The 12,244-nt window shown below is 42.3% G+C and overlaps 1 protein-coding gene across 1 annotated transcript in view; it reads right to left on the bottom strand.

Annotated features, from left to right (window-relative positions):
• Positions 1 to 5,347: 5,347 nt before the first annotated feature.
• The window catches only part of fibcd1a (fibrinogen C domain containing 1a), a gene marked incomplete at both ends in the record, with an annotated part of 97,397 nt that continues 90,500 nt past the window's right edge, over positions 5,348 to 12,244 (bottom strand). Inside the window, one exon of the mRNA XM_084176485.1 lies at positions 5,348 to 5,610. Coding sequence (XP_084032611.1) covers positions 5,348 to 5,610 — 263 coding nt within the window. The remainder of the gene's footprint in view (positions 5,611 to 12,244) is intronic.

Raw genomic sequence — 12,244 nt, 5'->3', positions numbered from 1 at the left:
AGTAACTAACCCAAGATACACCACCGTTGTTGTTACCAATTGGAGCAAATTAAGCATAGGGGGCAGAACAAGCAAGGACGTGGGCAGAGCCAAGCACAAGCTAGCGAGATCCTATTGGCGCTTTCTAGCATGTATTTGCATATTTCCATTAGGGAACCCCTACTCTGTGAAGTGCTTGTGTGCAATAACTCAATTCGCCTTTGCACTCCTTCTATCAATGCAATTTTTCGAAACTTTTAGAAAGATTAATGTTTACAAAACGTATTGCATTCTGTTCGTAACAGACTCTAGTTTTGGGAACAAAAAACTGTATTGAGATTGAATTTTTCATCAATTTGCAGAATGTCATCCAAGTTTCATCTAGCTCTATCTTCTCCAACTTTCTGCCACTGGACTTCCTCTCATCACCATATTTGGTGGTGAGTGGAAGTTCTAAATGGATGCTTCAGATTACCCCCTACCCTACGCGCATACAGTTAGGCCCTGAAGCTTAGGCTTATGAACTAATGTCAGATAGCCTAAAATAATGAAAGAAAAACCTCAATGTAGCCTATAGATAAGATAGATAAGTTGCACAAGAATTATACATTTATGGTTTTTTAAAGGTATTGTTTTCTCTTTATTCAACCTGCCCGCGACCCACCTTCCCTTCATCCAACCAATATTTCATGTCCCTAAACCTGCCGGTATAAGCATGTGGACTGCGGGTTATGAGTCAACCCACGCATCACTAACTCTCCACCCCTCTTGTTTTACACATTACTTGGACACCTCCCTAAATAGGAGAGATTTTCTAGATCTGACCGTTTGTGTCAGTAACTGTATGCAGTTCAGTCTGAACACACAAAGAACTGAGAGTTGTTGTAAACATCAAACTGTACTGTCTGTGTCTATGTACTTCACTGAGCCTGATAAGGAACAGACCTGGGTTCAAATCAAATCCTATTTAAAATTATTTCAAAAACTTGATCTGGGCTTAATTTGAGCTTGCCTGGCACAATGGAACCAATAGAATAATCACGAGAGTGCAAACCCCTCCCATTTGGTACTCCCGGCAGAGTAGAGCAAACTAGAGCTAAAGTATTTAAAATATTTCCAATAGTATTTGAACCCAAGTCTGCTGAGAAACAGAACAGAAACACAGGCTTCTTATAGGGTAATGATGACACACCGTATCGCTCCCCATTTCCTTTTGTACTCCTCACATAACAGCCCTTTGCTGTGAAAATGTAATTGTCAAATACTTCACCCAATGAGTCTATTGCTGCCATATGATGGGATAATTAGAGTGCTTGGCTGGACGGGGCACACACAGTTGAGGACTCTCTGTTTATGCATCAACTACTTGTTTCCTGGTGCCATAATGGCCTGTTGTAAATTGCATAATGATGCTTGGATGTCATCGGCTATTCCATCCATCCATTGAATTCTTAATGCTTAGCTTCCTCATTGACAAAGGTTTGTTGTGCCTAAAGCCATAATTAATGTGCTCGCTTCAAGACTACTCTAGATATTCAACATACCCCATTCCCTTTTTAAAACGTGTAGACATGCCACACATAGATTGCAGCTGTTTGATACCATTTGTACTTTTTAAACTATTAACCATTTTGTCCTGCTAAAAATATTGCAGAAAATAAATAAATTCTACCAATCAAGAGATTGGACTTCTTTCCTTCTTTCTAAACTAGGCTAACTTCCCACTGACATTTCCAAAGGCACCGTCTCACCATTCCTGGTCTGTAACACTTGATTGCAACATTTAAAGATGCCTGCAAGAGGGAGCTCATATTATTTCAAGTGGTCAAAGTGTCCAGAAATTAGGCTTTGCAGAGAGAGAGAGACAGAGAGAGAGAGACAGAGAGAGAGAGAGAGAGAGACAGAGAGAGAGAGAGAGAGAGAGAGAGACAGAGAGAGAGAGAGAGAGAGAGAGAGAGACAGAGAGAGAGAGAGAGAGAGAGAGAGAGAGAGAGAGAGAGAGAGAGAGAGAGAGACAGAGAGAGAGAGAGAGAGAGAGAGAGAGAGAGAGAGAGAGAGAGAGACAGAGAGAGAGAGAGAGAGAGAGAGAGAGAGAGAGAGAGAGAGAGAGAGAGAGAGACACACACAATCTATTCTAGGCTCATCTTTTCAATTACCTACTTATGAGCCCCCCTCTAGAAAGCCTTGTTCTAGCCTCCCTGACTTGTGAAGAGTAATTACAGGCATAGATAATATAACATGGGGATGACACAGAAATAGTTCCAATGCACCAACGGAGACTCATTTACAAAATGAGTATTTAATAAATGCTGTTGAGAACATTCAAACACAGTCAAAGGATTCAAGAAAAAGCAATGGACATCACCATATCCCGGGAAATAGCCCGGTCAGGAGAGTTGGTTTAGATTGAAAACATCCAGAGCTAATAGTCATTGTAGTATATGATAGACTGTTTACAAATGTCTGCCTGGTCTCATTCCGTTCCACTCAACAAACCATTTCTGCTTCTTTTTTGGTTCATGAACAAAAAGAAAAATGGAGCGAAAGAGAACGTTGATGGACATTGTGCATTTAGGGGGAAAAAACGATGAGAACAGCAGAAGTCAGTCGTCTTCCTAAGGGGGAGTTAAACTGAAGAACATGCACAATTTCACGCCTTAGTAACTTCCACGGATGGTGGGTTAGGCCTATTAGGGTCTTGGATAAGGATGCAGTTCAACAGATCACCACTAGAGGTTCCAGAGGTCCTTAAAGTCACAGACACTCATTTTCAGGGAGGATATCATATTTCTAATATATCATAGCAGCCTATTTATGTAGAAAAACTATATTTTTGTCCCTCCCCCAAATTACAAACTGACAGTAGTCTCTTATTTAGAATGTTTTGTTCAACATCTCTCTTATCGTGGAATCATAGATTATCATCTAATTTTATTGAGCTATACCATAAGGCTACAATCATAAGAAAGCAAGCTTGTAAAATGATAAATGTTAGTACTTAGTACATGTAAGATACCTTTATTAAGCTTCTAAACATAAGTTACCACCCAGCCCCTTCAAACCTTCATCTTAAAATGCTGTGATGAGAGAACTTTACACATCTAAACAATGGTTTATTTTTTAATTCCTTTTGAGACAAAAACATAACAATTCTACTGTATGTCAATCTCAACGTATCTGCTTTTAAAGTGCTCATATTGAACTGAGGGCTCTTTTACAACAACAGCATTCCATTATAAACAGACTCAAAATAATATCAACATTAAAATTTCACCTTCAAGCTGGAATCCTTAATGGTTAAACTGCCACATTAGATTGCGATATTACAACAACAAAGAAGTTACTGTAAACAACAAACACAGTTTTTTTCCCAACGGACATCTCTGCCCTGCTTCATGAACAAAACAATAACAACGGCCATGGGGCGGACAGTGGCGCAGTTTCCCCTACTGCCGACTCCATCTTTTGAGCTTCCGCTAAACTCTCTACCTATCACATATTGGTGAGGTTAATAAGATATGTTTTCACTCAACCTTTAAATGGAAACACTAGCCACATCATGACAAAACAAACAGAGGTTAAATAAGGAAATAAATACATGATTACAGTAAATGAACAATGGTGCAACATAATACGGAATTCATAGTAAACACATAATGTTGTCTCAAGACTCCAAGTTGTGAGCCTCATAATGCCATTGCAACTTTGTAACAGCAAATGTTTTACATTTTTGTCATTTAGTAGACACTCTTATCCAGAGCAACTAGGGTTACGTGCATTGATCAAGGGCACAGCAACATATTTTTCATTTAGGCTGCTCAGGGACTTGAACCAGTGACCTTTCGGTTACTGGCCCAGCAGTCTTATAGGCTACCTACCTGCCGCTAACCTACCTGACACGTTGTCATTCCGACTTTTACAGCTTAGGAGGCACCACACAGATGTAAAATTGTCAAATCACTGTAAAGGAGAAAAACACACTATACAGTCCTACTGTACCAGTGACACAATGCCATTCAACGCCTGGTCAAATGGCTGCTTTTTGCGGGGAATGAGTTGCCAGCAGTCGTTGTATTATGACACAAATAATGTGTTTTGGATTGATTTTTCTACTGTGGGTGCCCGTAAGGGAATCTCAATATTTGGTACTCTGACTGAGTACAGAAAACGGTTTGCCTTACTTTATTAACCACCTCCTGTACACACGCTTCACTGAAGAGGACTGAGACTAGAAGGCTGTGTTTACACAGGCAGCCACATTCTGATCTTTTTTACACTCATTGGTCTTTTGACCAATCACATCAGATCTTTTCACATCAGATCTTTTTCAGAGCTGATCTGATTAATGAATTGGGCTGCCTGTGTAAACGCAGCCAAAAACCAGTATACTGAAACGACTGATTTCAGTTGAGTCAAGACAGCATATCGGTGAACAGACTTGTCTCTCAGTGATTGTAAAGTAAAGGATAGAAAGTGAGAAACAGGGAAGCCTCCTCAGACAACGAGCTGAACGTATAGGCTAGTAGCTACTGTCTGAGAAGGTTTCCACCACCAACTGGAAGTCTACACAGATCCAGGCCTCTGATTATAATTGGCCCAGCCCGCTGGCCCAGCCCTCTCACCTACGCTCTTCATTCTCTCTACTATCATTGTAACAGGTCACACACGCATGCCGCTCAAAGCCACTCTTGTGGGGTCACTGTCTTTTGAAAATGTTACGTAAAATACGAGGCTGCCATTTGTGAAGTGATTGGCTTGAAAACCCCTGTCTCACTGATATAATGTCTTTGTCAAGAATGTGTCTTACTGGGCACAGGACTGACACATGATCACAAGGTATGTCTAGGGGTCAACCAGGAGCTAGGGGTCAACCAGGAGCTCATGTAACTGACTCGGAGAGCTAACACAAGTCTCCAGGTCTCAAGCAAGGTTACTCATCAAGCAAACTTGGTTCACTGAAGCCACTTGCGTAACACTTAGGAGAACTCAGGATGCTGTCAGATGCAAAGTTAACTGTATATACAAGCAACAGGGACAGACAAAATAAACTGTAAGAAATTCTATTAATTTAAGGGAATGAGAGAAATCCTAACATTTCATATTTCAAAATTCCACAACGATACTGTAGTATTGACATTGCCTGCATTATTTTCACATAATTATTACAAACATGATCAGATCAGCGAGAGATTGCAGAAGGTTACAAAACCTCGGAGGCTTCAACACAACACCACAAGAGGGGATTAGAATGTTTTTGGACAGGGATTACAGTACGAGCAGAGTCCTCATTCTCATTCTCGGCAGGTTGAGTGTCATTAAAAACACCTAAGTCCATTAGTCTATGGTTTCTCGTAATATCGTTTCCATCTCATTTGTTCTCCTCTCTCGTGGCCCTAATCTTCATCTCAGTGAATTTGAGGGAGTACTGCCAGCCCGTCCAGGAGGACCACTCGATGCCGTCGGCGTAGGAGGTGTGCTGCCCACCCAGGTACTGTCCGTTCAGGTTGGACGTATGGCAGTTGCGGTACCACCAGGCGCCGTGGTAGAAGGAGGCACAGTTGTTCTCTGAGTGGTCGTTATCTTGGTCCTTGGTGGTGAATTTCATCCCGTTGTGTTTGAGCATTGAGTCGCCTTACAAAGACAGACAGACACACAGAGAGACAGAGAGACAGACAGAACAGAAGGAGGGGTGGGTGCAGCAGCAGGGAGTACAGAGAGACAGAGAAAGAGAGGGAGGGTGGGGAATGAGAGATGTTGAATGTTAGCGCTCACCTCCTTCACATCCAGCATTTTAGCACTTTTACATTTTGGCAGGATCATGATGACATGTATGGTGGTATATGTGTGAGAGGTTTAACAACAAGGACCATTACTGCTGCGTGAAATATAACAGTATACTGCTAATTGAAAAAAATTGAAAACCACAGGGACAGGGAAGTCAGTTACTTCCCTATAGCCAGGTTCTATGTGTGTGTGTGTGATTGTGTGTGCGTGAGAGAGATATGTGTGGGTTGTGTGTGTCTGTGTCTGTGGTCTTGTTCTTCTATCCTCATGGGGACCTGAAATCCCCAAATGTCCCAACAAGAATAGTAAAACAAGGAAAATTGTCCCTCGTGGGGGCATTTCCCACATCCCAATGAGGACAAAGGCTATTTTAAGCTTAGGGGTTAGGTTTAGGGTTAGGGTTACAATTAGGGTTAGGGTTAGAATTAGGGTTATGTTTAGGGTTAGGCGTTAGGATTAGGGTTAGGGGTTAGGGAAAATAGGATTTTGAATAGAAATACATTTTCGGTTCCCATGTGGTGTGTGTGTGTGTCTCTTCACAGTCTTCAAGAACAAAACAAATCATGCGGTCTGTAAGAATCCCATAGCATTGTCATAGGAGTAGGAGAGTTAACCACGGTGTCCTGGCTAAATTCCCAATCTGACCTCTCATACTACAGTGCAACTTGGTGTTCTCAGCCAACTCACCTGGAAAAACAAGAGTTAAATCTGTCTCTACTGAGGCTCCTGGTGGGAAATTGAAATATACAACAGGATCTGTGCTCTGCATTGTGTGATAGATGGGGATAGATTTTCCTCATTACCATCAGCCCAAGATTACAAGACAATGAAGACATAATATACTGTCTGGAAGCAAAATAAACATCTGAGAGGATATCAGCACAAGAAAACAAGGTGCTATGTGGGCAAGAAGCAGCTGTCTGGTCCAGTCACAGCAGAATCAGCACCTGCAGAGTAGAGCTTGGTGATTCACTGAGAGGAGATTAACATGCCACTGGCTGCTACATTACATCCCTGAGACATACAGTACACCATAGGGTTTAATAAGGCCACCACTACTGCCGTACATAAAGCCTACAGCCTCTCTACCTGCCTCCCTCTGATCTGCACGCACACACACACACGCACACACACACGCAAACGCACACGCACACACGCAAACACACGCACACTCTAACACACCCACACTACACACGCACACACACACACGCACATACGCACACATGTACGCACGCACGCACGCACACACACGCACACAGCTAACACATTATTCTTAGCATTATTCATTTTTATTTATTTTCTCTTTCTTCTTATTATTTTTCTTTATTCGTAGTGTTCTTAGTTAAAATGTGTGTTGCTGTTCCTGTCCATTAGCGTTCTGTATTTTGTCATGCTTTATGTTTTGTGTGGATCCCAGGAATAATAGCTGCTGCTTCTTCAACATCTAATGGGGATCCAAATAAAAATCATAAAGATGAAAGAGCGTGGTGATGATACTAGTAAAATCATGCAATCACAGTGTTTATTAGGGAAAACTGTAGTCCTATGTCAGTCTGCCTCTCTTCCTATGGAAGATGTACCCCGGAGCAATGTAGGCCTACCTATTGTTCCTCTAATCAACAAGCTCGTGGATTACCGATAAAAAGGTTGGCAACCTTTATAATATTTAATTATTGTAAACATAGTGACGGGATATGATAATGAAACACTGTATTAATGATTAACATCTTAAACTCCATAAGACGCTTCCGAAAAAGGATGCCTACTGTACCATTATAAAAATATAATGCAATGTAATGTAGGACACGTTTGAATAAAAAAAATCTGAGAAGAAACCTACACGAGAACAGCGAAAGTATTTAAACATGCAACAGAACTCATAATCATAAGGAATACATTAAAACATCAGAGAGAATTTATGCACTTCTCCACGAGCATTGTAGGAAAAATTATTCAACACTCCTGGGTAAGCGTATTCCTTTTTGGCCCTCCTAATGAAATGGTTAAAATATTTCGGTTAGGTAACAAACTGTCATTAAAGAGTTTCTTTTAAGTTCTGAGAGTAAGCACTCAAGGTGTTTACCATTACTAGGACACTCAGGCAGTGGGCCTTATCATCACCACAGGTAATTGCACCTCGAGCTTCTCTCTGTCTCTGTCTCTGTCTCTGTCTCTGTCTCTGTCTCTGTCTCTGTCTCTGTCTCTGTCTCTGTCTCTGTCTCTGTCTCTGTCTCTGTCTCTGTCTCTGTCTCTGTCTCTGTCTCTGTCTCTGTCTCTGTCTCTGTCTCTGTCTCTGTCTCTGTCTCTGTCTCTGTCTCTCTCTCTCTCTCTCTCTCTCTCTCTCTCTCTCTCTCTCTCTCTCTGTCTCTGTCTCTGTCTCTGTCTCTGTCTCTGTCTCTGTCTCTGTCTCTGTCTCTGTCTCTGTCTCTGTCTCTGTCTCTGTCTCTGTCTCTCTCTCTCTCTCTCTCTCTCTCTCTCTCTCTCTCTCTCTCTCTCTCTCTCTCTCTCTCTCTCTCTCTCTCTCTCTCTCTTTCTCTTTTTCTCGCTCTCTCGCTCTTTCTCTCTGATGTACAACTAGGGATGTTGCGGTGACCATATTACCGCCACACCGGCAGTCATGACCATTGAGTCACGGTAATCTCCTGTTATGCACTCTGGACATGCATTGGTAGTACCCAACTCGCTAACAACCATCGGGTCATAATGGTCTGGTACTCAGGGCTCTATTGTCCCTCTAACCACTCTGACATCAATGCAAATGTAATCGAAAATCATCAAAAGAGTATCATGCTTTTAAAACTCACCTCAATGTGATAATCAATTTGAAGAAAGAAGTTCAACAGTAGGTTGAAACTGAGTGGAAAACATGGTCATTGTGGATGTTGTTTCAAAGCCTAACACAACTAAATGGACAGCGCTTTCTAAGGTGAAGATTAATTCAAAACACCCATACACATATTAGAGGTTATGCATAGGCATATGAGCCCAAGCCCGAAAAAATACGGAATTAAAATGACAATTGTGCCGTTATACAATACATAGCCTACCACATATTACTCATGGCAGACAAACATTAAACAAAACTGATTTAAGATGTCTTTGGTACATAATTGGTCTAGCCTATACTCCAAAATTAAACAAATTTGAGTAATCGCCTTTGAGTGTGGACTGTATTATTATGCATACTGGATGGATTGGTTACCTTATGCTACACTCCAACATTTCTACCCATGAGTCTGGGAGAGAACATATAGCCCTAGGCGATGCAGTTGGTTTATTGATTGTGCAGGGCGATTTTGAATAGCCTATAGTAATAGGGCATTGTTTATATTTTCATAATTTAATAGGCTGACACATTACCTTTAGCTACAGAATATCTCACCACCGTAAGTTTCCATTTGCTCCCCTCGCTCCTTTATTCCTTTCTCGAGCGCGCAGAGAAAGTGGCTGTCAACAGTTTAATGAAATTTTTTTCGTTGTGAAAATATTTTACTATCGATGTTCCCAAACAGATTTCACTTGGTTTCCCAATTAAGCACTGGGTAGCTGCAGGAACAGGGTTGGAGAGCCCATGGCACACAGAGTTTGGGCAGAATATCACCTGTCACGCAGCGAGAGCGTGCTCCTCAAACAGTGGTTGATGTGTGGAGTGAAATAAGTGTTTTTATATTTACTTCTCAGCTGTTCATATTAAGTACACGCTCTGCTATAAAACCGAAGTAGCCTACCAGACATCTTTGAAAAACGCAGCGGCGGGAAAGCGTGCAGCCTCCATTTGCTTTTTCCCCAGCCCCCAGCGTTCAACACCATAGTGCCCTCAAAGCTCATCACTAAGCTAAGGACCCTGGGACTAAACACCTCCCTCTGCAACTGGATCCTGAACTTCCTGACGGGCCGCCCCCAGGTGGTAAGGGTAGGTAACAACACATCTGCCACGCTGATCTTCCACACGGGGGCCCCTCAGGGGTGCATGCTCAGTCCCCTCCTGTACTTCCTGTTCACCCATGACTGCATGGCCAGGCACGACTCCAACACCATCATTAAGTTTGCCGACGACACAAAAGTGGTAGGCCTGATCGGCGACAATGATGAGACAGCCTATAGAGAGGAGGTCAGAGACCTGGCCGTGTGGTGCTAGGATAACAACCTCTCCCTCAACGTGATCAAGACAAAGGAGATGATAGTGGACTACAGGAAAAAGAAGAGGACAGAGCACGCCCCCATTTTCATCGACGGGCTGTAGTGGAGTAGGCTGAGAGCTTCAAGTTCCTTGGTGTCCACATCACCAACAAACTATCATGGTACAAACACACCAAGACAGTCGTGAAGAGGGCAAGACAAAGCCTATTCCCCCTCAGGAGACTGAAAAGATTTGGCATGGGTCCTCAGATCCTCAAAAAGTTATACAGCTGCACCATCGAGAGCATCCTGACTGGTATGGCAACTGCTAGGCATCCGACTGCAAGGCACTACAGAGGGTAGTGCGTACGGCCCGGCCAAGCTTCCTGCCATCCAGGACCTCTATACCAGGCAGTGTCAGAGGAAGGCCCTAAAAATTGTCTAAGACTCCAGCCACACTAGTCATAGACTGTTCTCTCTGCTAATGCACAGCAAGCGGTACCGTAGCACCAAGTCTAGGTCCAAAAGGCTTCTTAACAGCTTCGACCCCCAAGCCATAAGACTCCTGAACAGCTAATCAAATGGCTACCCAGACTATTTTCATTATACCCCCACCCCGTGTTTATTATCTATGCATAGTCACTTTAACTCTACCTACATGTACATATTATTGGCCTGCTGGCCCCCCTACCTCTGCGGAAGCACAGTTCCCGCTCAGCCCAGTCAAAACTGTTCGCTGCTCTGGCACACCAATGGTGGAACAAGCTCCCTCACGACGCCAGGAGAGCGGAGTCACTCACCACCTTCCGGAGACACTTGAAACCCCACCTCTATAAGGAATACCTGGGATAGGATAAAGTAATCCTTCTACCACCCCTTACCCCTTTTTTTTTGTAAAGTGGTTGTCCCACTGGCTATCATAAGGTGAATGCACCAATTTGTAAGTCGTTCTGGATAAGAGCGTCTGCTAAATGACGAAAATGTAAATGTAATATTACCTCAATTACCTCGACTAACCTGTGCCCCCGCACATTGACTCTGTACCGGTACCCCCTGTATATAGCCTCGCTACTGTTATTTTACTGCTGCTCTTTTTTTTTACTCATCAATGTTTTACTTAACATTAATTTTTCTTAAAACTGCATTGTTGGTTAAGGGTTTGTAAGTAAGCATTTCACTGTAAGGTCTACACCTGTTGTATTCGGCGCATGTGACAATAACATTTGATTTGATTTGATTTAGTCAGGATCGAGGGAAAGATGAACGGAGCAAAGTACAGAGAGGTCCTTGATGAAAACCTGCTCCAGAGCGCTCAGGATCTCAGACTGGGGCGAAGGTTCACCTTCCAACAGGACAACAACCCTAAGCACAAAGCCAAGACAACGCAGGAGTGGCTTCGGGACAAGTCTCTGAATGTCCTTGAGGGACCCAACCAGAGCCCGGACTTGAACCTGATTGAACAGCTCTGGAGAGACCTGAAAATAGCTGTGCAGCGATGCTCCCAATCCAACCTGACAGAGCTTGAGAGGATCTGCAGAGAAGAATGGGAGAAACTTCCCAAATACAGACTCAAGGCTGTAATTGCTGCCAAAGGTGCTTCGGCAAAGTACTGAGTAAAGGGTCTGAATACTTATGTAAATGTAATATTTCAGTTTAATACATTTGCAAAAATAAATTGGGTTTGTCATTATGGGGTATTCTGTGCAGATTGATGAGGGGGTAAAAAACAATTTAATCAATTTTAGAGTAAGGCTGTAATGTAACAAAATGTGGAAAAAGTCAAGGGGTCTGAAAACGTTCAGAAAGAACTGTGTAAGCATATCTTGTCAGCTAAACGAACAAGCCTACAGCCTATGGCATGGCGCATAGCCAGATAACATACAGTAGGCCAATATATATTCTATTCTTTTGAAATATGTTTTCTCCATATCATAATGTTTCTTTAGACCTGCCTAAAATAAATAATAGATTTATTGTGATGGTGTATATTCAATTGATTTATTATACTTTTAGATGTTGCAAAGGTGCGCATCAGCGGCTTTTATGCAGCTTGTATGCGTGGAGGCCTGGCGATACTAAACGTATTTATGTTAATTAACGGTCAATTACTGTGAGACCGGCAGTCTTTTGCATGACAAAAACCGGCTAACAAAGTGTCATGAATCGTCACAGCCCTATGTACATCTACAGTACCAGTCAAACGTTTGGACACACCTACTCAAGGGTTTTTCTTTATTTAAAAAAAATATTTTAAATTTTAGAATAGTAGTGAAGACATCAAAACTATGAAATAAAACATATGGAATCATGTAGTAACCAAAAAACTGTTAAACAAATCAAAATATATTTTATATTTGAGATT

Source organism: Coregonus lavaretus, assembly GCF_964263955.1.
Source record: "Coregonus lavaretus genome assembly, chromosome: 14".
In the NCBI taxonomy this organism is placed as follows: domain Eukaryota; kingdom Metazoa; phylum Chordata; class Actinopteri; order Salmoniformes; family Salmonidae; genus Coregonus; species Coregonus lavaretus.
Note: the sequence above shows the minus strand (reverse complement) of the source record. Positions and strands in the feature narration are given on the sequence as shown.